Raw genomic sequence first — 27,973 nt, forward strand, 5'->3', positions numbered from 1 at the left:
AGCTACATACATCCTTTGAAATACATGTGCTTGCATTATTTGTGAATTTACTACCCTTTAAGATACTTTTGACTTAATTTTCATGTGACTTTTATTACTATAGAAAGTGAAGAATTATGAAAAATAGATTATTATGTAAAATATAATAATATTTTATAATAAAACAGAGCTAGATACGTGTTATGCATAGGAAAACCAATGTTGCATATATCCCTTGGAATTGAGAGGGGAGAAGAAAAGAAGTAGCTATGTTGGTACTCAAATGTTTTGCATTTTAAGGGGGAAAAAAGAATGAAAACAAGAGGAAGGGGGTTAAAAAAGAAAGGGATTGATGGAGAAAGAAAACAAGCCCTGGTTTTTCATTCCCTTTTCTGCTTCAGTATTTAAAGAAGAGGTGATTTATTCTGACTTTCCCATATTAAATAGTTCAGTGCATAAGTAGCAACTTACAAAAGAAGGGTGAATTCAAAAAGACCTTAAGGATATTTTTGGATTCATATTCCATGAAACCTTGAAAGGAATTTAGATTCATATGGACTTTCATAGTTTCATGAAAACATAGTTTTCAATTGTGTTAGCAATTTTCCTTGTGTTATTTCTAAATCTTCCTTAGGATCAGAAAAGAAAGGTCTATTTTTGAAATTTTGTCCATGGCATTCTGTACTCAATATTGCCTAGAATCATAAAAATCAGCTTGCTGCTTTTTTTTTTCCTCTTTGGCAACTTGCTATTATCCCAGCACACAGCAATTAAATCTAATTCTGTTTGGGCTACCATGCCTAACTGTTCTTGTTAAGAAGCATGGCATGAACTGATGCATGGCTCTTTGAGAAGGCTGCTGTGTGTATCTGCATTGAAAGAAAAGTTCTTATAGCAAACTAGCCTTTTGAACTCAGTATTGAAGTTGCAGTAATTAATGATGAACTGTGCAGTGCTTGACAGAGAAGGGAGTTCCCCAGGAATAAAAGTGGGAACGGTGGCAGAAAATGGTCTCCTGCAGTCAGATGCTGCTAAATTAGTCACAGGTGCTTCTCAGTTGTTAGAGGTAGGCATCCCTTTAAGAATATACATGAGTGGGAGAGTAAGGAAAGGGAAAAAAAAAGATGCCGCTGGGACATGCAAGAGGTTGCTATGAGGAAACATTGAATCAATCTTCAATCTCAGATATTTGGCTCAGAGTCAGAAGTACTTTGGGTCCAAGTAAGACTGATTTTAATTGTCTTACCATCAGATTTCACAGACTAATCATCCAGCTTTAAATATATCAAATATGTATCCGTGACAATTCCGTATCCCTCATATCCATGACAATTCCAAAATCTTTAAACAAACTTTATAATTGCCTTCAATATTTTAAATGGGAGCATTGGTTTAATGATCAAGCGATCAGCACCCTTCATTAGGTCCATTAACCATTATCTTGTTTCATATGTGTATGTTTTACTTACCAGAAAATAAACTGGATGCTATTTTTCCAATGGGAAAATGTTTTTCTTTTTTATTTTCAAATAACAGTTTCATCTCAAAAAGGTGGGAAACAAGTGAATGGTCCTGAAATTGGGCATTTAATCTTTATATTCCTAAATTATTTTTGTGGGCATAAATTATTAAGTTTTGCTTAATTTACATCAGGATGTTCTCAATGAAAATTATTGTTAGTACAGCAATTGAACCATACAGCTATCAATTATTCCAACCTTTGATATATAAGTTAATGAAGTTTAAACAAACAAAAAGTGTTGTATGAGCAATAAGCTCAGAAGCATCTAAGTGCCTTCCTTTAGCTCATTTCCGTTTCTTTATGCATAGCAAGTTTATCTTTAATCTCCCCAAGTCATCTGTCTTAGAGCCATGTAACACAGTTCAAGAGTTAGAGGACAAGTCAAAATAATCTTGGGTTATTCACTCAACCTCTGCTGACACCATATAGCAAGGGTCTCTATAACCTCACTATTATATGTCAGTGATAGTAGTATTTCTAAAGTGTTCTTGGGCATGTAAGTACCACTTTTTCAGTCCATCTGTATCATTATATTGTCACTTACAATTAATTGACAGTTAACTTGTAATTTATTAACTAACTTTCAAACATAACTGAACTCTGTTTCAAAGGCTTGGTCTGAAATGTTCCCCAGCTAGAGCTATCTACTTGGACTTTGCTTTACTGAACCATTTATCCTGGTAGATGTAGTCATACTGTGTCATTGCTTTATTTTTTTTTTTTTTTAATTTTTTTTTCAACGTTTTTTATTTAGTTTTTGGGACAGAGAGAGACAGAGCATGAACGGGGGAGGGGCAGAGAGAGAGGGAGACACAGAATCGGAAACAGGCTCCAGGCTCCGAGCCATCAGCCCAGAGCCCGACGCGGGGCTCGAACTCAGGGACCGTGAGATCGTGACCTGGCTGAAGTCGGACGCTTAACCGACTGCGCCACCCAGGCGCCCCTGTGTCATTGCTTTAAGTTATGTTGGAAATCACTTTGGCTTCATTTTAAGCATCCCATCCACAAAGAGAAATTCTGCTCTTGCGATTAGTCATGATGTGATTCTGTCTTCTCTTACATGCACATACACCTTTTAAAATGTTATAAGCTATGCCTTTTGACTATGGCCTATTGACTTTAAAAGACAATTTGAGATCAGGAATGATATTGGTGTTTTTAAGGTCTACCATGTGTTTTGAAGGTTAAAGTAAGAAGTATGAAGAGAATAATCTATAAGAATCTCCATTCTGTTATTTATTACCTCGTTTACATTCACCTACTTTCTTAGTTCAGTTCCCTACACTCCACTTTTTTCTGTGTGTCTTTTCCCTTTCTGTGTGTGTGTGTGTGTGTGTGTGTGTGTGTGTGTGTGTAACAGAAACTACCTGTCTTCTTTATCTCTAGTTGTTTCTTGTTTTCCTTTCCCTTTTCAATGAATAATAACCCAACCCATCTCAGCCACTGAGAAGGAGTATCAACCTTAATAATTTCTGTTAAAGTGAATGTTTATCTCAGTTTGCTGTAAAGGAACAAAATGGGATGAGTGTAGCTGCTTTAGTGTTTGAATATGGTGACCCAAACATATACTGTGCCCAAATTCTAAGCCAGCTAATTCACAGGAGTATGGGAGAGATAATCTGGATGAAACTAGCATAAATGAATTAGGTATAACATTTCTACTGTAAAATTTCTAAGTCATACAGTGACCCTGTGAAAAAACTATTTATAAAAAGAATATATGTACCTTTTTCACCTTAGTTGCATTAAAACATAATACTAATGAGTTCAGGGTTACAGATTTGTAAAGCCAGTTGCTTCACAGCCGTTCTATCATTATAGACTATAAACTCATCCTAAATATATTATTGCAGATATGTATGCAGGGGAGGACTGAAGAAGGATGTGTTGATGGTTCAAAATAAATCTATCAACAATTGAATGAGACTGATTTTAACAAAAATTATAATGGTCAGTCTATATTATACTAACAGTTTTGAATTTTAGAAGTTTTTTTAAAAATCAAGTGTCTCATTTTCAACATCAGTTTGTATTTTTCTTTCATTTTCAATAGCTTCTGTCTTGTTTTTTATATGTTCAGTGAAGAACATAGATAAGAAAAGAGAAAAAAATCACTCTTGAACTCCCCCATGTTAATTGTTAAAATTTAACAGAAATAATAAGTGAATTGAAGAAAAGAGAAAGTAGGAGTTTCCTTAGAGTTATAGAGTAAATAAAAAATAAAGAAGCATATATAGAAGGAGTAATTATCATTGAAGGATTCCTTATGTGGAAAAAATGTAAGAATAGCTAGTGTATCAGAGATTTAAGAGTTGGAAAGCTCTGCTGAATGAGTTTCTGCAGAGTTTGACTTCATTCTATTCCTCATTTCACAGCTGAGCAATTCAGGGCACAGCAAAGCTACCTGAAGCAGCCCTGAAAGGATAGAGGGAGTAAGTTGGTTAATAGTTAAACTGTCAAGGACAGCAGTTACAATTTAGCAACATTCTCAGTTAATGTATACTTAGTGGAGGAAAAAATAATGAAAGTATATGACTTGTAAACATTGGCACTGTGTTTGTTCTTAGACTAAAGAGGGCAAAAGAGTATCCAGATGATCCCAAATTCCAAATTTGAGAAGTCTACACTAAAAGGTTTATGGGTATTGGCAGCTTCATGTAAGTGTCCTTTGGTGAATCAGTTCCCTTTTATCTTTTCTTTTATAGTTCTCATTTTTTAACGAAATATTTCCAATATACAAAAATAAATAAATAAAAACCCATATACTGACCACCTAGATTTAGCAAATGTTCATGTTCATGTAATTTCTTTAGATCTTTTAACATGTTTTTCTATTAAGGAATTGTGACAAAGCTCAAGTTCCCTTTGCTTAGAATTTTCATTATATAAGAACAATACATTATATGATAGAAAATTAGAAATATATGAGAAATATATTCTTTCCACATATATGGCATATATTAACCCTGCATTGGAATGGTACTACATTTCTCATCATCCCTTTTGCTCCTGTGACAAACTGATATGTTCCTGCTTATATTTTTTTAAAAAACACTGATTTAGTAGCATGATTTCAGTGATTTTTGGTATGTGCTAGGGGAGATAAAAATACACACACATACATGTACTATATGTATATGTATTGTTGAGAAGGAAAAATTTTTCTCTGACCTTCAAAGTTTCTTTTGGCTTGTCTAAGAATTAAATTGAAATGAGACAGATTAACAGGAGAAAAATTTAATTTTGTACATAAGAGAATTTCACATACTCAAGAGGTTCAAAGTCAAGTCAGAAATGTAAAATGAGGTATTTATGCTACCCTGAGCTAAGGAATGGGATAAGGGCTTGGGCTTCAAAAGGAAGGAAGGCAATTCACGGGGCAGTAAGAAGAAAAAGACCAGATGTTTGGTGATTAGATGTTTGTCCTGCCATAGATATAGGTCACTCAGATAAAATTTATGTAATGTAAAAACTCTCATTCTGAGAAAGTCCCCCAATTTAAATTCTTCTAGGTAGTTACAGGAGAGGCAGAAGTTTCTCTTAAGCCCACTGCGTCTTGATTGCCCTCAGCTCAAAATAGTCCATGTCTAAGTGGCACACTTTGAGGATATTTGTTCTAAGGATATTTGAACTCCTTCAGTAAGCTGTTTATATACTAGGTATGTGTGTATATATGCATGTGTGTGTGTGTGTATATGTATATATACATATACACACACACACACACACACATATGATCATTTTCCTGTTTATTTTGCTGAGACAATAAATAAACTGGACAAAAGTAGGAGCTAAATCTCAAAAACTGCTCTTACGGACCCTAACCAAACCATAATACCATAGATCTATACTAGGAATATATAGGAAATCAAAAGGAACAAAACAGGAATGCAAAAGTAACAAAAAGAACTAACACTGAACCAAAACACCCCCCTGGCATGATTAATAACATTGTTCTGTTCCAAATGAAGCCCAATGTGATTTGGACATGAGTATTGATGATTGTTAAGCATAGAAGTTTTTTATAACTCAGCTTTCTTTAGTTTGCCCATGTGATACATTTTTTTAATAAACTTTGAAAATGCTTCAACACTTCTAATTAATTATAAATCCACTGTCTGAAGAATACTAACAAGTATAGTAGCTATCACAGATTAATAACAATATGGTATCACAAGAGCTTTTATGCAGAAATTTATAGTAAAACTTCAATCAAAAAAGTATTCTCTTTTATCAGAGATAACTTCATTGATTTTTATGAAATATCAAATTATTTTGAAAAGGCATTTTTATATACCACTTAGCTGGAACCCTAAGTCTAAACACATACCATGTCTCTTTTCATTACCAATCCTTGGCCTTTCTGACAAATTACAACACTCTTCTTTGGTCAGTTCCAGACTAAGAAGGATTGACGAGAATAGTTCCAGTAGCTGACTTTTGATAGTTGGTATCATAATCATCATAGTCATTATCATTCTCACCTCTATTATTATCATCAGAGATAACATATTTATCTTTTATTAAATGTCAGGTATAGATCAAATGTTCTACCTGCATTAGTTTGTTTATTTAATTTTCAAAATAGTCCAATGAGGTGGAAACTCAATAAAGCACAAGCCTTTGCATACTACTAGCTTTTCCCTCAATCTGGGCAGTTCTTCTCTTTGATCTTCCTCTGGGTATCTCAGATCTTAACTCAAATGACACCTATTCAGAGAAATCTTTCTTGTCCACTCTATCTAAAATAGCTTTACCCACAGGGCCCCTGGATGGCTCAGTTGGTTAAGCGTCCAACTCTTGATTTCAGCTCAGGTCATGATCTCATATACATGGGACCAAGCCCCATATCAGTCTCTGTACTGACAGTGCAGAGTCTGCTTGGGATTTTCTCTCTCTTTCTCTCTCTGCCCCTTCCCCATTTTCTCTCTCTCATTCTTTCTCAAAACTAAATAAATTTTCAAAAAATAAAATAAAACAGTTTTACCCTATCAATCCCTTTACTATCTTTTATTTTCTTCATAAGCATTTATTGCTAGCTGAAACTGTCTTACTCATTTACATATTAAACAGTTTAAGTATTTATTATCTGTCTACTCCTATTAGAATATAAGTTCCATGGTACCAAGGTCCCTGTCAATCTTATTGATGTTTTACCCTACACCTAGATCTAAGCCTGGCATTGGGTAGGTGCTCAAGAAGTATTTTTTCAGTAAATGAATGTTATCATTATCCTGATTTTTGTAACATGTGAAAACCAATGCTTAAACAGTTGAGTAATTTATCCAAGGTCTGTAGTTAGCATAACTTTATATTTTTTGTCTACTTCAAGAAGGATTCATTGCATATGCAAGTCTCTAACTTTAGCAGATCAAATTAGCACATGTTCCTGGACCTACAGCTATCAAGCTTAATTTGAAATAAAGATTGGCACACATCTAAAATAATCTTGCCTATCCTCTTCATCCTGAGAATGAGTTAAATAAATGTGAACTTACACTAGTATGAGGGAGTAGAACCAGGAATGTATATAGAGCAAATGCAAATTTTGCAAGGTAATTAAAGTGGGCTGGAATACCTCAAAATACTGATAAACCTAAATTTAACAATGTTCTAAGAATATCCCTTTTGCTTCAAAAATTTTTACACATGGCTATTTAGCTTTTTCTATTTAAAAAAGTCTAAAAGGAAACTTCAATCAGAAAATATAATACTTAATTACATAGTAATTCATGGCCAATATATTTACATTGAATTTCTTTTATTTTAATGGGTTGTTTTCTTTCCCTCAAGAATTTTTCATGATTGAATCTTGACCAAATAAAGTTCGTTTTCAAGCTGAGTTTTCACTAAATGGATAAAAAAGAAACTACAAAAAATTTTTGTGTATTAAGCCTTGGAAATTATATTTTAAATCAGACGCTTAAAAGATATAATGTATATCTCATGTAAATTTATTCCATTTTTAATACGGTAAACCACTATTTTAATATTATAGTCAAGACAAAATCTACAGTCCATTTGAAAGTGACTACAGAAGGTATTTCATACAATCTTAAAAACCAAAGGTATACACTAGGGAACAAACTCAAAAATAAGCTAGAATTCAGTTAATAGACAAATTCTATTAATAGGTACTCCCAAGCCATAAATTTCTCAGGTAAAATTGTGAAAGACTTTGAAATAGACAAGACTTATTTTTAGCTGTCTTGTCTAGGGTACCCTTCTGGATCGTCTTCTCCCTTTGAGCTATTGTACAACACTAAATTGTAATATGTAAATAGTCATGGAAGTTATTCTAATCCATAGGAATAAACATCGTGTGTATTTGGAGATGCAAATGATTTTTGTTCAATTGATCTGAAAGTTCATGTCAACATTCCTGATGGCCCATGTGTGTGAGGTATTTTTAATTCTTTTTTGAACCAATGGGAACATTTTTCTGGTTCTCTTACTAACACTTAGATAGAAATCTTTGACACATGTTCATTTTATATTTGTATGAGAGTCACGAGTTTACCTTTTTTTTAAAAAAATTAACTTCTAACACAGTTATCCCTTCTTTATAAGCTAAACATTTAATTTTAATGGCAATGGATTTTCTGCTTTTCCATTTGATTTAGCCCAGACATCCAAAACTTGAGAATTCAGAGAAAATGCAAAGGGCATGTGTAATGTAAGCAAGAGTCTAATAATATCAAACTACATCTGTAAACTGTTTATTACTTGGTTAGGTCATAACAGGCTTGATTAACATAGTATATACCACACATGGTTACAGTATAAGGCTTTAGAAATTTTAGTTCTTATCTCCAGTCCTCAAAGGAACATCCTAAACATTTTCTAACCCACTGCTGTTTTACTAATATAGTATAGAAATGTCTTTGCCTTTGCATATCTTCCATGTGCCTTAGGTGTACTAGTTAAACATTTAGAAAAATAAAAACTGCAGTACAACAGCCTTTGAGAAAGGAAAACTATATAGCCAATTCTTATATGGTGTATTATACTCAGTAGGAGCAGTAGTAGTTGTCGTTTTTTAATGAATAAGTAAATGATATGACATAACATTTAAGAATGTGTTAGGGGAAGAAAATAATTTTCCATCTACCTTTCTGAGTCCTTGGCTAAGACCTTTTGTAACCAAAGACAGATTAACAAGAGATAAACAAAAAGAAGTTTATTAAAATGTATACCTCATATATATCTGAGAGTAACTCCCCAAGATAGCCTAAACCACCAACTTAAATACCATCTTTAGCCAAAGACAAAATTAAGTGGAGGCAGAGAGGCCAGTTATGGAGAGGTTACCAGAAAAAACACAGTGAATAAGAGTAAGGTTTATTAAACAGATTTGTATCTATGTCGTTTCCATTGATAATATTCTCTTCAGGTACAGAGAGGGAGACAATCTTATATATTTCTTTTATAAATATGAATTTCCTTTACCAAAGGGTAACTTCCACTCTCTTTTCAGAACTTCTTGTGTCTAGTGTTTCTCAAAATAATCAGCTTAAAAAATCTTTATACCAAAAAGGTACATTTTGGAGGGGCATATTCTGCTCCTCCTTATGTGCCACCCCAAAATATAGCATATTGATTATTTTGAGTTAAAGTAACTTAAGAAACAGCCAGTTCAAGAAGGATACTCTAACCCTCCTTTGTCCCCCTGAAAGCAGAAATAAATCTCCCATGTGAAAGGACCCTCCCTGTACTGGAAGTGTTGAAGGCATCCTTACCACCAGAAATAGGGAATTTAGCTCCGAGAAAGCTATATAAACAAACCTTGTTACTTCACTAATCTACTCCCCTAACCCCAAACCCCTTTGTCCTGTCAATTCTTCACAGATTTATTCTTTCCCTATCTCAAAGGTACAAAAGCTGATTGTTTTGGTCACTTCTTTGAGCCTTATGTCTCTGGGGCTTCTGTACATACAAAATTAAATTTGTTTTTCTCCTGTTAATCTGTCTTATGCCAATTTAATTATTCCACCTGCCAAAGAACCTAGAAAAGAAGAAGGGAAAACGTTTCCTTGCCTACAGCATATTCTGCTACCCTTAAATGAAAACCAAGGAGAATATTAAATCTAGTTAAAAACTCCGTACTCTTAAAACTCATGTTTAATGAAAGCCAATGTGACTTTCTTCCAGAAGTGCCAGAAAATGATAATAATTACAAATGCTTAATAATTCAGAGTTTTATATTATTAACTATATTCGTCTTTTAGGCTCTAGTTCATAAACCCATAAAGTTCATGTTTTTTTTTTTAAACTTTCTATTCAGATACTTGAAGTAATCTTACTTGATCTTATTTTTGAGAGCAACTGTTGTTGCTCTTGTTAGCAAAAGAAATTAGCTAACATTCTGAATTACAGGTCCAGAGTATCATCCAAACAACAGTAACAACAAACACAGTAATAACTAACACCTATATACCATTCACACTGAGCCAGATACTCTTCTACTCAAACACTTGACACATATTGTCTCACTTTCTTCATAAAAATCCTATGAGATAGGTATCGCTGTTATTTTATATAGTAGAAAACAAAGACCTGAAAGAGATTGTAACTTACCTACTGTTATACAACTAATAATGGTAGAGCCAAGATTCAAATCCAGGCAGGCTGTCTCCAGAGTGCTACTCCCCAAACTGCCTTTCACCATACCAGTTTTCCTTCACTCCTGCATCCACCTGCCTATTCTCAGTGGTTCTTATTGCTACGAGAAATAGTCAAGAGCAAAAGACAATGAAAATTCAAGGTCTGATTAGGAATGCACTGATTGCCACTGGTAGGCTAGAAAGATAGGGTCATTTACTGGTGTACAGAGAAATGAATTTGGAAGTCAGGAAGGCTAAGTTTCATTACTACTTTACTGTTTGATCTAAAGCCAGTAACAACCCCTGCTTTGTCATCTCTAGAGTGAAGACAAGTTACACTATAAAGTAATTAATTATTCATCTAAAGATTGAGAAATGGTGTCAAGAATAATCTGAAATCCCTACCAGCCAAAAACTAGTTTATTCAGTTTAGTCTGAATAAATATATTCAGATGATTAGATAGTATATATCCCTTATATTTATCTAATTCAACGTCAAAATTCTCAGAACAAACATCAACTCAAAAATATTGTTGGTACCAAAGAGAGACCAGCCTGAGATTTACAATTTTCTTAAAATCATTGTGAGTGACTCAATTTAGAATTAAAGCTTTATTGATAATACATTAAGGATATTCACCATTGATATCTGAATTTGTATTCTGTTGAGTTATGGTGATAACCAGTTCTGTTCTTAGTTATGTTCTGCATATCATACTATTCTCTTTGAGAATAAGGAACTCACCAAGTTACCTATAAAGCAGCATAAATAGGCTTTTGATTTTAAGTGTTAATTATAATTCATTTCACCAACTGTGTAACCTGCTATAGTTCCAGCTTCTTTTAGAAGAAGTCAATACTAAGAAAGAAAAATTCTTCACATTTACCTAGAAATTAAGAAAGCTCAGTGGAATTTAAGATAATAATAATTCATGTAACAGTGGGGAAACAGTTACAAATAGTCCTCTGGAAAAGATTGTAAAATTGTATTGCTTACAGATACTGTGTGCCTGAAAAGGCTTATGTTATACATAGATAATAGCTTTGTTGCTCTTATCTGTGTTCACCACATGACTAAAAGTTCAAAAAATAATTAGTTGTGGATAAATACGTGTGTGTGTGTGTGCGTGTGTGTGTGTGTGTGCGTGTGTGTGTGTGTGTGTGTGTGGAAGTTCACGTTTTGTTAGGGAGTTTTAAATGTGATGACTTTTAATGATTATTCCATGTAATTAAATATCTAAACCAATGGGAAAAGAGCAAGTGAAGCAGAAACTTTTTATAAGCCTGAGCTCATAACTTTTTGATAACCATATTTCTTTTTGTTTCTTAGATGGGCTATTAAATGGGCAATTGGTTAATTTCATTACCAATTTTATATAATTGTTCTCAAAAAAAGAAAAACTTCTTTTATATATGATTTGCCAAAGAGCAGCAGATGGATGTAGGAGAAATTTCTTAGAGCAACAAAATCCTAGAGATAAAAGGAAGCTTGGAAATTGTCTATTTCAAAATTTTTTAACCTTTTTTCTCCTATGGAGCCATTTGGAAATCTGGTAAAGCCTACAGACTTCTTTTCAGAAAGTACTTTTAAATATATAAAATAAAATATGTACAATTACAAAGACTAATGAAATTAAAATCATAGAAATATCTATAAAAAACAAATTGTGTAATAATACTGCCTCTTTCAAAATGCACTAAATAACAAAATCTAGCAGCAAGTCATTACACTACTGTAATTTGAAATCTTGGTCAATATGAACAATATTTTAAGACATCCATAATAATTTGAAGTAATAGATCCTGCTAATATTACTGTGGTTTGTCTCCTAAGCTCATAATGAAAGAAATTAATAAAATTTAATTAGGTTGGTGAATATAAAAATTTTAATTTTTTTCTCCATCCCAGTAAATGAACTCCTTACTTTTATCCACAGGTTCTCTCAAGGGCTCCTATCATCCTCAGTTGAAACCCCTGGAAACATTCTCATTTTGCAGATGAGGGAACTAAGTCCCATAGAATTAAGATAGCTTGAGTAAAATCAATACAACACAGCATTAGATTAATCCTTGCAAAGGTAACTTCAGGCTTTAACTCAGCCTTTTTCTGAAATTTTAGTCTAGAAATTGGCAATTATAGTCTGTCATTTGTCACTGACGCATGGCATGATATGGAGCAAATTCTTTATTGTCATTGTACCTCAGATTCTACCTAAGTAAATGTAAGTGACTTGAAATCTACATAAGGATAATAATAATGACTTAGACTTGTATTGTTCTTTTTCATTTATAATAGTTTTCACTTTCACAAACAATATCCTACTTACTTTTCCCCATTTTATGGATAAGAAAAATAAAACTCCAAGATGTTAAATGTCATGTCTGAGGTCACACAGCTAAGAATAGAAAAAACCAACATCAGAAACCATACCACTAGACTCCAGAGTATCATGCTGCCTTTCATGTCATAAAGCAAAACTCTGAGTTCCTCAGTTGAATATGTGTTGTGGTAATATAAATCTAATTAAATACAAATGAATTGTCATTAGGTTCAGATGAGCCAAATACTTGTACCCTAATTTATCCAGATAAAGTGATGAATGAATGGAACTATGGAAAGAGCTTTTCTAAACCAATTCTCCATTTTTGATATAAGAATTGAGATGGTAAAGAAATAGAATTTTAAAAGTCTGAGATTGTAGAGTTGTTGGCTTAATGTTGTTTAAATCAAACCTTTCTTTCCTTCTGTTTCTGGGTAGGCTGAAGAGGCAAGTAATCTAAGTACATGCCAATGAGGTCCTTTTTTCTGTCCTCTTAAGTTTTATTTTTATGAGTAAATGGTATTCAAAGAAGTTTGTTCTTTCAGAGGCAAACTGCTCTTAAATAAGTTAAGTAGGGTAGAAAAGTCAAAGTCAAAGAGCCAAACTACATCAAACATCTCTATCATCGCTGTCATTCTAGTGACCTCACCATATGAAATATAGAATGTCCTTTTCTCTTAGAAAATAAGGAGTCTGCTTAACCTGACCTAAAATTTTTGGTGTAGAATAACCGTTATTGGACTCCAAATGTCACTGTTTGATTAACCTTAAATAATATTAATAATGTGTTTTCCAAATTCTGAAGATCATTCTGTAGGGAACTCAGATATGTCTTAGCTATAATCCACATGCTTTCTTATATTACATTTCTTAATATGAGCCCACCCAGCTAAGTAAAAATCATTCTTAAGATAGTACAGGAGTGACTGTGATCATACTTGTACTATAAAAAATAAATTTTAATGTGCTGAGTTTGAAAAAAAACTATGATTACTACAAAATAAACATTAAGAATTAGCAAATGTTTACTCTGTACAGAGCACTATATTTGACATAGTAGGAAATATAAAGAGAATTAAAGCCATATCCTTTCCCTCCAAGAACCTGTAGTACATTTGGGGACCCACATCAATAATTGGAATATAAATAACTATGGTAACTCATAATATAAGTTCAGATAAGAGGCTTTAAGAATTTAGGTAAACCTAAAACTAGAATCTGGTGATTGATGGTTGTGCAACCATGGGGATTTATTACAATTCATCAAACTGTATACGTAAGATGGGTGAATTTTATGGTAGGTAAATTGTATTTCAATAAAGAAATTAAAAGAGTGTCCCAGCTAAGTGGGACACTTAGCTGGCTCAATAGGTAGAGCATATGACTCTTGATCTCTGGGTCTTGAGCTCAAACCCCACATTGGATGTGGAGCCTACTTAAAAATAAATAAATAAAAATTTGAAAAGAAAGAACTTAGGGAAAGAAGAAATAACTTCTGATTAAGGAACCTTTGGAATAGTGTTTGCAGCTGACACATTTTAAGCTAGATCTTAAAGGACAAGTAGTATTTGGATCAGAAAATAAGCAAAAGGTATTCCAGACAGAATAAATAGCTCATTTAGTCTAAAAGCTCAAGAGTACAAGAAATATTCTAGAGGAGCTAGTTCAGACTTTCCTGCAAGCCTTAGATTTTACATATCTTTATAAAAGTTTTATATATAACTTATATATATAAAACTTGCTTTCCTACCAATATGTATGGCCATATGGCTATGACATTTCCAAAGTTTTGGTCAATCTCTCTTGGAAAGCGTATAACTGTACATGGGTTTTATTTCTTTTGGGGGTTCAGAAAGAAGACTTTGCCTCCATTTTAGCTAATGATCAAGTTACAATGAGGAGGATATAATTATAATTATTTTACAACTGTCAGTTCCTCCACTGATCATAACATCATAACTGACATTTGTTTCTATCTTTATAGCTTAAAATCCTTGATACATGTCTTATTTCCTTTGAGCCCTTTAACAATCTTTATTTCCCCCGCAAGGAAATGGAGATTCAAGGAGGACCTAGAGCCTAAAATAATAAAGACATGCTAAAGGGAAGGTCAGGATATTCTGGTTTGCTAAGAATAGATGAGGGAGAGGAAATGGTAATATAAGTAAATAATCTTTGCATTATTAAAACTCTAACTAAATTTCATGTCACATATGAATAAAAAAATAGATGAAGTTAACTATTATTATCAATAATAGGAAAGCAAAGTTGAAGTTTTTTCTAAGGAGCTGATATACCCTATTGACAGGAACAACCCATGTTAAAATAAGTTTTGACAGTAGAGAAGAGTACATAGGAAATTTAGTAACAGTTTCTAAATAGGTAGTCTTTGTTGTGGTTTGTCTTTTAAAATGTAAGAAGATTAAAATTTAAATTATCTTTCTACACCATTGCCATAGAATTTCTCAAATTACATAAGTAAGCAGATATACAGAAGCTTAATTTCTAATTTAAAATGTGACTGCTGACCAGTAAAATGATGCTAAAAATAGAAAGATAGGGCTTTCTTAATGTCCATCAAAGACAACTTCTTTAGTTCTCGACTTTGACCCCATATGACCAACCGCTCAGAATTTTTCAGTATGAACCATATTGTATAGATTTATTCCTAATATTTGCAAGGAGAAAGAATACATATTAGCCTGGTGAGCAGCAAAATTGAGGCAGTTTTTATGTAACCTGAGTTGTGCTAACCTGCAATCAAATGTAATCTCCATTTTAATATTTATACATCTTTATATTGTTATGAATCTATTCTTAACATGGGCTTTATTTTATTTGTTTCTCTCCTCCCTCACTTCTGTGAAATGCAGAAGGGAAAGGATGTTTGTTATTCACACATTGTACCCCACTAACTGGTGTTACACATCTGGCTTCCACTGGAGAGCCCCTGACATCGCAGGGAACGGTGATCAAAATTCCACACACTAGCTTCAAGCTGGGGGCTCATAGCTACTGCAGCATTGAAGGGGGTCTTTTCCTGGCTTCTTTAAAATAAGCATGGTGATGGGATGGTTTAAGGGAAGAACACCTCTCAAATCACATGACCACTGCTGCGCTTCCGTGTGTCCTGCTTTCTTCATAACAGCTTGGCACTACATTTTTTCCCTGTATCTTAATGGTTTTGTGTGTGTACGAGTGGGATGGGGTGGGGAGACTTGTCAGTGGATGGTTATACATTATGCATGCATCTTTCAGTGTTAGAGTGATGTGCCTTCCCTTATGTGTCACAGATTATAGTCTCACAGATTAAATATTCTGTGTTCCTGAGAGATTGGACTGTCTCTCTTATTGGTGTAGATTCATGTGTTTTGATGTTTACCCCCTCAATTGTTCTTCATGCTGCATTAAACATAAGTTGAAATGTTCTCCCATAAGAGTTAGCTTTTCATGTTGGGCTGAAAAAGTCTTCATTTCTGTGTAGCAATTCATGTTATTATAACCTATGGCTTTCAATTGTACCTCCCATAATGAAGAGCTGACTTTAAACACTGTGCTATTCTTGTTATGACCTAAGCATAAGGTAAGTCACTTCTCTAACTGTATTTAAAGATTGTGGTTGTTTGTTAAAATTTTCTCAGCTTTGTTTAAAGCATTTTCACTTTTTTTCTTTACCATTATTACATGCTCTCCCCCCCTTTTGTTTTCTGTTTCATGGCTTAAGATTTCTTACTGTACAATGTGATCTTCAGCAAAAATTATATTATACATGTAAACACATGTTGAAATGAATTAAATGAATTATTTGATGTCTGAAAGCAGTCTTGATTAGTAAATGAATACCTATGTTTTCAGTAAGTCTCTTGTGTTTTTCTTTTCCTCCATTGACTGTAATATAATAAATGCTGTTTCTAGACATTATTTTAGTTTAATTCCAGTTCAAAGGGGGTTAATTTTCAACACCATAAAGTTAGATGTTAATTGTAATAAAATAACATAATCCAATAAAATAAAGTAATAGATAATCGAACACCATACCTTTCATTTTTAATCCCCAATAAATTTGGTATTAGGTCAAAATGTCAATTTTATTTTGTTTTTCAGACTTCCCTTTGTTTTTTGTTTTTCCATTGACTAAAAAGCCAGTGTAAGATTTAAAAAAAAAAAAAGCAAACTGTAAAACTTGGGACAAACCTGTGCTACCTTCTTTCTAATCCATATATATGAGAATAAGAACAGTAATCGTTTCTTGATTTTATTTTTTCAAGTAAATCCCATTACATTGTGAGTTAGGTAAAAATCTTCATATTGGGATTTTTAAAAATTAGGTAAATATTGTAAAGGTGACCAGTTTCATGGTATAAGAGAGAGGGGCATCACTTTTGCATATATATTTTTAATATCTTAAAATTATTTTTCTCATTTTTTAATATATACTCAAGATCACCAAAGTAAAGAAGTTCATGTAATCATTGATTTTAAGTGATTTTCCTCAAATCTAGGTCAAATAGCCAGTGTGATGTAAATGAGAAAACATTGGTTACACTGCTGTTGGCAATTTGTGAACCAAAATGAATACTCACATTCCAGAAACTGAATTATTTCTTATCACCCAAACTTCTGCAAAATATATAGTTACGAACTCAGTTGCCACAAAACAAGACTTTGGGTTTCATTATTAAATTCATGCTATGAACATTTTTTTTAATTTTTTAGCCACCTAAAGTAGGAAGAGGGTTTTTTGTTGTTGTTGCTGTTTTGGTTTGGTTCAGCTTTTTGGTAAAGCTAGCTAGTTCTTCACCACCATTTCCATTTAGACATTATCTAAATCTGTTGAAACATTTGACGAGACAATTTGAACTACTCATCTGAAATGCTCTGTTCATTATAAATCTCTTGTTTCTATCCACACACTAGCTCCACTCTAAATTGGAAGGGCTTAAAGATGAACTCTGGAGGAATAGAGGCTACGACTTAAGAGTAACTATTACTGATCAAAGGAGCTGCTTTCCATTCGCAAACATTGCTTTGCGCTATGGGTTTGGGCTCCTTCTGTTTCTACATCTTGTTGAAGACTTTCTTGACTTCCATTTGACTTCCTTGAACTCTGTTTTTGTCTTTCAGCATTATCCCCTTTTTTTTCCTTCTCTCTCCCAGATTTTTCTCTCACTCTATTAGCTTTCTCTTGTGTTCCCTGAACTGCTTTTAAAAATGTAGTTTAACTCTTTATTAAGCTTGTCTATTAATTTGTCTATTAGTGTTTGTTTCTTTTCTCCTTTAAGGCTGTAGTGGTATAGTTACACCTATTTTCATTCCATGGTGTACAAACTTGCTTGTTTATTTTGCAGCAAGTTCATTAGAGATTCTTACTCTCTTAGTATGAATTTTCAATAAGAAATAGCAGAACATTTTGCATTCACATATTGGCTCCCTCTATAAACCCATACTTTCTTTTCTCTTGTCTAGACTTATTTCCCCAAACCTCTCTTTCTTCTTTTTCTTTTTCTCACTCTCATGTCTTTCTCCCTGTATTTTTGTTTTAAGTAGTCATTAATTATTTTCCTTTCCCATTTGGTCCATAATTGTTTTTCAATAGAGCTTCTGAGTAAAAGAATGTAAGAATATTACCTCCCAGATTAGCTTCTTCATTCTAGTGTAGCTTATAACTAACTAAACAATCTGGGCCAAAAGGGAATAACTTTAACATCTGGAATTATTTTTCCCCTTTTTCCCCTTTTTTTGGTGTGTGTGTGTGTGTGTGTTTTTCTTGTGTGTATGTTTGTGATTTTTTTTATTGTTGTTTCTTTGAACATTAACAATTGTTCTTTTCAGGGAAGGACAACCATAACCCACCCTAAGTTGCAACATTTCTTTCATAAGTTGTTTCATTACAATAGTAGATTGTGTTAAGCAATAGAAATTAATTTGTTGTATATATATATATTTGGGGCAAGCTGCTGGGGAGTGGGAAAAAAGAGGTGTGCAGTTTAAATACAGTTTCCTCAGATATTAACAAACATGTATGCCATCCAATGTGGCTTTTGAATTCAACACTTTTGTAACATTTAAAAGAATGTTCTGCTTGGACATCAACTTTTTGCATCAAAGCATAAGGGTTTCTGATTGATAAACTTTATTCACACCTAAGAACTGGTAAATAAATGAGTTCAGTTTTATTGATTCCAAACAAAGGCATCTTTCATAGCCAATATTATAACCAATTATTATAATCAGTAAGTAACAAAAGTCATTGGAATCACACATTAATATTATATATGAGGATTTCTCTGTTTTCCCCTTATCAATGTGTACAACTAAAATTACTACAATGGAATATTTTATTACAACTTTATTACCTGGATTGCATTATTAGTCTAGTCAAGAGTTATCACAGTGCCTTAAGATTAGGGGTCTGTATTCACACCTGAATACGTTGTAACATTTTTTTCCATATACTAATTTCAGTACACATCAATAAAAAATTGCCTTTGGTTTTGCCTCTGTGCATTTATAATGTTGTACCCCCAGTTTTTTTCAGAAGTCTGCTCTTTCTTTACAGTAAGAAAAAGACAAAAAATAGGAAACAAATGTAATATATTTTTACTACTATGTTTTGATATCTGAGATACATTGAGCCTTTGCTCCTAAACCTCAGGAGCTTGCCCATTAAGTATGCATACATATCTGGCTATCTGTGTTTTGAGCCCTAAATTACTGAGTTTATGCTCTCTTTGCAGGTCCAGTCCAGGTGCAGCAGCAAGGAGAACATTCTCAGAGCCAGTAAGTATGCCATCATTTCAGATGGACTATAAGACTGTGGTTCAACAGGAAGGAGAGCTTTAAAATATTTTGGTGAAAGAATGAAAAAGAGCATTTTGGGTCAGTTTATATAAATGTTAGGGTTTTTACCTCTTAAGAATATTATCAATATGTTAATGAATATTGCCTTCATTCCAGTTAGTTCTGGAAGCCTACACCAGAATTTTGGTAGCACTTATAACTAAGATTGTAATGAGTTCCTCAATGATTCTGTGATTAGAACCCTCTTTAACTGCCCCACTGCCAAAAATCATTTGAAAATAAGCTAACTGAAAATAATAATATAAATCCACTATAAGCATCTAACTTTAAAAAAAAAACAAGTGACTCTTAAGAGGAGTTGTAATCATCTTGTAAATACAAATTCATTCCTGAAATATCCTACTTTCACAAGCAGCATGTTTTCAAGCATAGTGCCATGAAACAAGGATGAAGAAACCTTAATTTTATTTTTTTTGTTTGATCACTAATAACATTAACTTGAAAGTGCTTTAACTTTGTGTATTATTCATGTTTCTATCTTATAAAAAGGAACTGTAAATAGCTTTTCCTTACCTGTATCCTTGAAATGATATAACATGGGAGGTTGTGCCTTAAAAGTTTGGGGATCCTAAGAGAAAAGTACTATATAAATGCTAATAATTTAATATTGTTCTCTGTCACTTAAAATTAATGACATCATCCTATCTTCTCCCTGATCTTTATCAAGAAATGAAGTTCAGGTGGGCCATACGTAACTAAATGGGTCTCTTGCATACCTACACCACTGGGAATTTTAGTAAACAGGATGATTTTCCAGTAGAATATCTGTATTTTTTTTAACTGCTACAAAAGTAATTGGAGAACTTCAAATAGATAAAAATGCATGTTTTGTTTTATTTTCTTTAGTGTAAATTTTTCCCATTTCTGTGTTGTGAATCTGTTATGTTAGCTTGAAACCCTTGAGTTGGTAAGCAAGCACACTGCAATTACTTGCCCAGGACTTTTATATTAAAGTTGTATAAAAATAAATTGAAGCAAACAGATTTTACTGGTATACCACTGTAAGTTTCCACAACATTTGACAGACAAGTGACTTGAGGGAGGCTCTTCAATATAAGAAATGTAACATTCTGTAATCCCTTGCTAAGACCTAAGGTTGAGAGAAACCTGAGTCAGGGGAGTGATGATATAATATTCACTAAAATAAGACTATGCAGATAAATGAGCTTTTAAAATGACATTTATGATGATTACTGTATGATTTCTATTTATTGTTGATCCCAAGATGATGATGGATCATTGATAGTGATTATGATGGTTAGGAACAAAAATAATTTCTTACTGACAACAGATTTCTTTGAATCTTCTTACACCTTTATCATGGATTTTTGTGTTGTTAGAACATCTTTCATTTCAGTTATGTTCTTACTGGCTTATAGACTATTAATCACTTTGGATGGACGTCACAGTGGTCCAGGTTTTCCTGATCATGTTTTCTTAGGATGTCATAGTCATGTACATGGTCCATATAGCCATTTAGATCCATATAGAGAGCCCATCCAACATTGTAACCTATCTATATGTTTAAGGTCTTTCCTTTCAACACCACTTTAGTAACTCGTAGTCATGCTCATAGCCACACCCAAGGCTCTTTCATCACCATGAGCTGTTCTACCTCTGAACTTTTTTTTAATTTTTAAAAATTTTTTTAACGTTTATTCATTTTTTGATAGAGAAAGACAGAGCGTGAGTGGGGGAAGGGCAGAGAGAGAGGAAGACACAAAATCTGAAGCAGGCTCCAGGCTCTGAACTGACAGCACAGAGCCCGACACAGCACTCAAACCCACGGACCATGAGATCATGACCTGAGCTGAAGTCGGACACTTAACCGACTGAGCCACCGAGGCACTCCCTCTACCTCTGAACTTCTTAACTTCAATATCTAATTGCTGATTTAGTCTGCTTTAATCACCCTTAGTTTCATCCTTTGCCTTGTACTACTATATTGCAGTCATACAGACCTAATTAGCAGTTCCTCATTCTCCCACTGCTGTGTTCTGCCTCTATTCTTTTAGGAGTACTCTTTCCCCCACTGCATAAAGTATCCATTCCCCTTGTTTTCCTAGGAAATATTTTTTTTAGATTTATTTATTTATTTTGAGAGGGGGAGCACAAGAAAGGGAGGGGCAGAGAGCTAGGATGAGTGAGAATCCCAAGGGAGAATCCCCAGCTAACAGCACAGAGCCTGATTACCAGCCCCACAGGGCTCAGTCCCACAAACTGCAAGATCATGACCCTAGCCAAAGTCAAGAGTGAGACACTTAACCAACTGAGCCACCCAGGCGTCCCCTAGAAAACTCTTATTTATCCTTCAAGACTCCGTTCAAGTGTGAGCTCCTCGGAGTTCTCACTCAGCAAGGTAACTATCATCGTTTTTTCATTTATTTACTGAGTTGCCTATTCTCATGGAAAACATTTCCAAAATATAGACAAGGTGAAGAAAACTATACAAGTATACCTCAGAGATATTACAGATTTGGTCCCAGACCACTTACAATAAAGTGAATATCGCAAAAAAGCAAGTCACATGTATTTTTTTGTTTCCCAGTGCATAAAAAGTTATGTTTACACTATACTGTAGTCTAGTAAATATGCAGTAGCCTTACATATAAAAAAATGTATACACCTTAATTTAAAAATACCTTATTGCTAAAAAATGCTAACCATTCTCTGAAATTTCAGTGAGTTTTAATCACTGATCACAGATCACCTTAACAAATATAATAATGATGAAAAAGTGTGAAATATTGAGAGAATTGCCAAAGTGTAACACAGAGACATGAAGTGAGCAAATGTTGGAAAAATGGCACCAATAGACTTGCTTGATGCAGGGTTGCCATATACCTTCAACTTGTTAAAAACCAAAAACAAAATAAAACAAAACACAGTATCTGCAAAGCACCTTAATGTGAAATACAATAAAACAAGATATGCCTGTAATCAACTTCTTTGTTAGCATACATAGAAATTTGTCAAAACAAAACATCATCAACAGATCCTAGAAAAAAGAACGGAGTTATAACTTAACTTCTAAGATTAAAACTTGGAGTTTTTCTAGAATTATCCAAGGAGGAGTTAACGTTGGTAATGTTTTTCTAAGTAAGAACTTTCCTTTGGTGCCTCAAAAATGTCATCAAAACAACCTGTTGTTAATAAACCTGAGTTTATTCTTCCTGTGGTCTTTTAAGGTTTGCAGCCTAATTCCACCTTGACGGGAGTGTCCACACACACACACACAACACCAAGCACTTTTCAGACACCAGCAGGATGTCCAAGAATTCAACTCAATTCTGACACCATCTACCCAAAAATAGCATCATATTCCATAGGTTAAGGATTCAGTCCTACAAGACTGCTGTCCATATTCCATTTCAGATGCCATTTTCAAGCCCCAGGCTGTTACCTGTGCTTCTGACCAACTGGCTATAGATTGAAAGTTCCAGTGACCTCCTCCTTAGGTTTCTTTAATTTTCTAGAGTGGCTTTCAGAACTCAGGGGAGCACTTACTTTCATTTATCAGTTTACTAAAAGATATGATAAAGGCTACAAATCAACAGCCAGATAAAGAGAAACATAAGGCAACGTCCAGAACAAAGGAGCTTCTGTCCTTGTGGAGCTTGGTGCCTGGCTCTGAGGCACATGGAAGCATGCTAGCTCCTCAGGTGTGGAAGCTCTCTGTAAAAGAAGGACCCAGAAGCTCTTCTTCTTGGGTTTTTATGACGACTTCATTACATAGTCATGATTGACTAATTCATTGGCCACTGGCTGATTCAACCTCAGAGGCTGGGGGAGTAGGACTGAAAGTTCCAACCCTTTTTTTTTTTTAATGTTTATTTATTTATTTTGGGAGACAGAGCAGGGAAGGGCAGAGAGAGAGGAGAGAGAATTTCAGGCAGGCTGTCAGCACAGATCCTTATGCAGGGCCCAAAATCACGAACCATGAAATCATGACCTGAGCCAAAATCAAGATCCAAATGCTCAACCAAATAAGCCACCCAGGTGCCCCTGAAAGCTCCAGCCCTTTAATCACATGAAAAATCACTTGGTCCTCCTGGAAATGAGCCCCTGCCTTAGGATGGGGTCTAAAAGTCACCATGATTAATAATAAGATACTCATTTCATCCTAAGGCTCTGAGGTATTCTCGAGAACTGTGGATGAAGACCAAATATATCTGAGGAATATATTTTGGTCTTCTGAATGAACAAATATATATTTCTTATAAATTTTATATCACATACAATATGGGAGAATACCACTTCAACAAAATCATAGTCTCAACTAATACTTTTTCAGAAAGGGAAGGACAAACTCAGGATACCTAGGAGATTTTTTATTTAAAGCAGATCTTTTAATGTAGAGCTTGATTAAAATTAAATAAGGATTGTTATATAATCATCTCAGAATCATGAACATAGCAAGGCAAGAGATTCTGAGAGTCTTGGTATGTAAATTGTCTTTTGATAATTTCTATTTTTTAAAGTTTATTTATTTTGAGAGAGAGAGAGAGAGATAGAACAAGTGGGGGAAGAACAGAGAGGGAGAGAGAGAGAATCTCAAGCAGACTATTTAAGAAGTTCTAGAATGAGTAATGAAATTACTTACAACTTCTGTCTTTTAGGGGAGATTTTTCTGGAATAGTGAAGTTATGTTAATAAAGACAATGGAAGACTGATGTCTGAGGGTGTCATCAGTCAGTCAATCCAGACCTTTACTAAGAAATCACAATAGTAGTCAACTGTCTAGAGAAGTTGTCTCAATCTTCATAGGTGTCAAGTTCTCTTGTGTTGACTGTTGTTGTTATTGGATGATCATTTATTGAGCCATCTGATGAGACAGCAATTGTATAGCAGCACTTAGGACTGGGGGGATCACATATCTGAACCCAGCTACACAAATGTGAGATTTATGATCAGAGTTTGTAGTCCTTTTTCTCAGCCAGGAGATAAATTAAGCCACAACAACTATATACCCAACAAAGTAGATAACCTAAAATATATGAAAAAATTATTAGAAACAACCAGCCTTTGAATCATGAAATAGAAAATCTGAACAGACTGATACCTAGTGAGGAGATTGAATCAGTAATCAAAAATCTCCCAATAAAGAAAAACCAGGGGGCACCTGGATGGCTTAGTCAGTTAAGCATCCGGTTTTGGCTCAGGTCATGATCTCCAGTTTATGGGTTTGAGCCCCGTGTCGGGCTCTGTGCTGACAGCTCAGAGCCTGGAGCCTGCTTCAGATTCTGTGTCTCCCTCTCTCTCTGCCCTTCCCCAGCTTGGAGACTGCCTTCTCTCTCTCTCTCTCTCTCTCTCAAAAATAAATAAACACTAAAAAAAATTAATAAAAAAAAAAAAAAAAAGGAATAACCGGGACCAGATGGCTTCCCTGGTGAATTTTACCAAACCTTTAAAGTAGAATTAACGCCAATCCTTCTCAAACTCTTACAAAAAATTTTAGAAAAGGGAACACTCCCAAACTCATTTTATAAGGCCAGCATCACTCTAATACCAAAGCCAGGCAAAGACAACACAACAAAAGAAAACTACAAGCCAATAGTCTTGATGAATATAGATTTAGAAATTCTCAATAAAATACTAGCAAACTGAATTCAGCAGCACATTAAAAGAATCATTCACAGGACTCCTGGGTGGCTGTCAGTTGAGCATCTTGGTTTCAGCTTGGGTCATGGTTTTATGGTTTGTGAGTTACAGCCCCAAGTCGGGCTCTGCTCTGGCAGTGTGGAACCTGCAGACTCTCTCTCCTTCTCTCTCTCCCCTTCCCCCTACCTGCACTATCCTTCCCTCCCTCCCTCCCTCCTTCCCTGTCTCTCTCTCTCTTTCAATAAATTTTAAAAAAAATCATTCACTGTGATCAAGTGGGATTTATCCCTGGAATGCAAGGATGATTCAATACACACAAATACATAAATGTGATGCATTAATAGAATGGAAAAAAAAAACATAATCATCTAATAGACACAGAAAAAGCATTTGACAAAATTCAACATCCATTCATGATAACCTCAACATAATAAAGGTCATACATGACAGGCCCACAGCTAACATCATACTCAGTGGTAAAATGTTGAAAATTTTTCCTCTAAGATCAGGAGCAAGACAAGGGTACCCACTCTTTCCACCCTTATTCAACATAGTACTGGAAGTCCTAAAGAGAGCAATCAGGCAAAAGAAATAGAAGGCATCAGAATTAGAGAAGAAGAAGTAAAACTGTCTATATTTGCAGATGACATGATTTTATCCTTAGAAAATCCTAAAGACTCCACCAAAACCTGTTAGAACTAATCAATGAATTCAGTAAAGTTGTAAGATAAAAAATTAACTTACAAAAATCAGTAGCATTTCTATACAATAACAATGAAATTATCTGAAAAATAAAGAAAGAAAATAATCCCATTTATTCTAGCATCCAAAACAATAAAATACTTAGGATACATTGATAAAAGAAATTGAAGAAGATATAAATAAATAGAAAGCTATCCCGTGGTCATGGATTGGAAGAGCTAATATTATTAAAATGCCCATACTACCCATAGCAATCTGTTGATTCAGTGCAATCCCTATCAAGGTTCCAACAGCATTTTTTACACAGTAGAAAACAAAATATCCTAAAATTTATGTGGAACCACAAAAGACCCCAAGTAGCCAAATCTACCCTGAGAAAGAAGAACAAAGAGAGAGAGGCATCACTCCCTGATTCTAAGCTCTATTATAAAGGTATAGTAATCAAAATAGTGTGGTACTGTCATAAAAAACATATACATAGACCAGTGAAACAGAAACAAGAGCCTAGAAATAAACCCATGCATATATAGCCAACCAATACTTGACAAGGGCATCAAGAATAGTCAATGGAGGGGCGCCTGGGTGGCTCAGTCGGTTGAGCATCCAGCTTCGGCTCAGGTCACGATCTCACAGTTTGTGGGTTCAAGCCCCACGTCGGGCTCTGGGCTGACAGCTTACAGCCTGGAGGCTGCTTCGAATTCTGTGTCTCCCCCTCTCTCTGCTCCTCCCCCACTCATGCTCTGTCTCTCTCTCTCCTTCATAAATAAATAAAAACATTAAAAAAAATAGTCAATGGAGAAAAGATAGACTCTTATGATAAATGGTGCAGGGGAAAATTGGATATGCAAATGTAAAAAGAATGAAACTTGACACCTGTCTTAACGGCACTTAAAGAATTAACTCAAAATGGATTAAAGACTTAAATATAAGACCTGAAACCATGAAATTCCATGAAGAAAACATGGGAAAAAAGCTCCTTTACATGGGTCTTGGCAATGATTTTTTTGGATATAACACCTAAAGGACAACAAAATTTTAAAAAAAATTTTTTAAATAGGGTATCAAACTAAAAATCCTCTGCAGAGTGAAAGAAATGATCGGCAAAATGAAAAAACAATATAAGGAATGGGGAAAAAATTGCAAACCATATATCTGATAAGAGGTTAATATCCAAAATATATAAAGAACTCATGCAACTCAATACAAAATAACAATAGTAATAATAATCCAATTTTTTAACTGAGCAAAAGACCTGAACAAACATTTTTCCAAAGATATACAAGTGGCCAACAGGTACTTGAAAAGCACTCAACACTTCGTAATCATAAGGGAAATTTTCAAAACCACAAGGAGATATCACCTCATGCCTGTTACAATGGTTATCATCAAAAAGATAAGATGTAACAAATGCTGGAGAGGATGTGGAAAAAGAGGACCCTTGTACTGTTGGTAGGATTGTAAATTGGTACAGCCACTATGAAAAAACACTATGGAGGATTTTGACTCTTAAATCAAGACCCACTTTTCCCACCTCTTTTAAAAATTAAGTTATCCAACAGTCTTTTTCTGAGAAAAGAAACAGCTGTGCTGACAGCTCAGAGCCTGAAGCCTGCTTCAGATTCTGTGTCTCCCTCTCTCTCTGCCCCTCCCCTGCTCATGCTCCCTGTCTCTCTCTCTCTCTCTCTCTCTCTCTCTCTCTCTCTCTCTCTCTCTCTCTCTCTCTCTCACTGTCAAAAATAAATAAACATTAAAAAAAAATTTAAGTTTGGTTACAAAAGCTAGTTCCCGGGGCACCCAGGTGGCTCAGTCAGTTACAGCTCTGACTCTTGATTCCTGCTCAGGTCATGATCTCATTGTTCATGAGATCAAGCTCCACATTAGGCTCTGTGCTGTCACACAGAGCCTGCTTGGGATTCTCTCTCCCTCTCCCTCTCTGTCTCTCTCTCCCTCTGCCCCTCCCCTGCTCACGCTCACTCTCTCTTTCAAAATAAATAAATAAACTTATTAAAAAAATAAAAACTAATTCCCACCAAAAAAATCCCTGAGAACCTTTTCGTTGAGGTATGATCTAAGTGGGGATTTTGGATTTCCATCTCTCTAGCCTATTATATACTTTGTCATCTGAAAAAGTCACCTAATAGTTGAGTCCAGTTATCCAGGATAGCAATGGATTCATTACAAGGAAGTAGAACCAAAAAAATCTAGGTGGCTACCAAAGAAAGATGTGTACAAAACTAGTTTGATTGTATGCTTTAGCTAGTTTACAAGTAAATAATAGCTGGGTACTAGACACATACCAATGAATAATTAAAAATGCAAAAAGCAATATTAAGAATAGGGCAATATAGATGACATGATTAAAAGAAGCCTTAAACTAGGAGGGC

General features: G+C 34.4%; 1 protein-coding gene across 15 annotated transcripts in view; it reads left to right on the forward strand.

Moving 5' to 3' along the window:
• The window catches only part of GPHN (gephyrin), a 633,256-nt gene that overhangs the window by 457,019 nt on the left and 148,264 nt on the right, over positions 1-27,973 (forward strand). For all 15 annotated transcript variants that reach the window (XM_058739364.1, XM_058739365.1, XM_058739368.1 and 12 more), the window contains one exon: positions 19,163-19,205. In XM_058739364.1, coding sequence (XP_058595347.1) covers positions 19,163-19,205 — 43 coding nt within the window. The remainder of the gene's footprint in view (positions 1-19,162; positions 19,206-27,973) is intronic.

The sequence above is a fragment of the Neofelis nebulosa genome, chromosome 7, assembly GCF_028018385.1.
Source record: "Neofelis nebulosa isolate mNeoNeb1 chromosome 7, mNeoNeb1.pri, whole genome shotgun sequence".
NCBI lineage: Eukaryota > Metazoa > Chordata > Mammalia > Carnivora > Felidae > Neofelis > Neofelis nebulosa.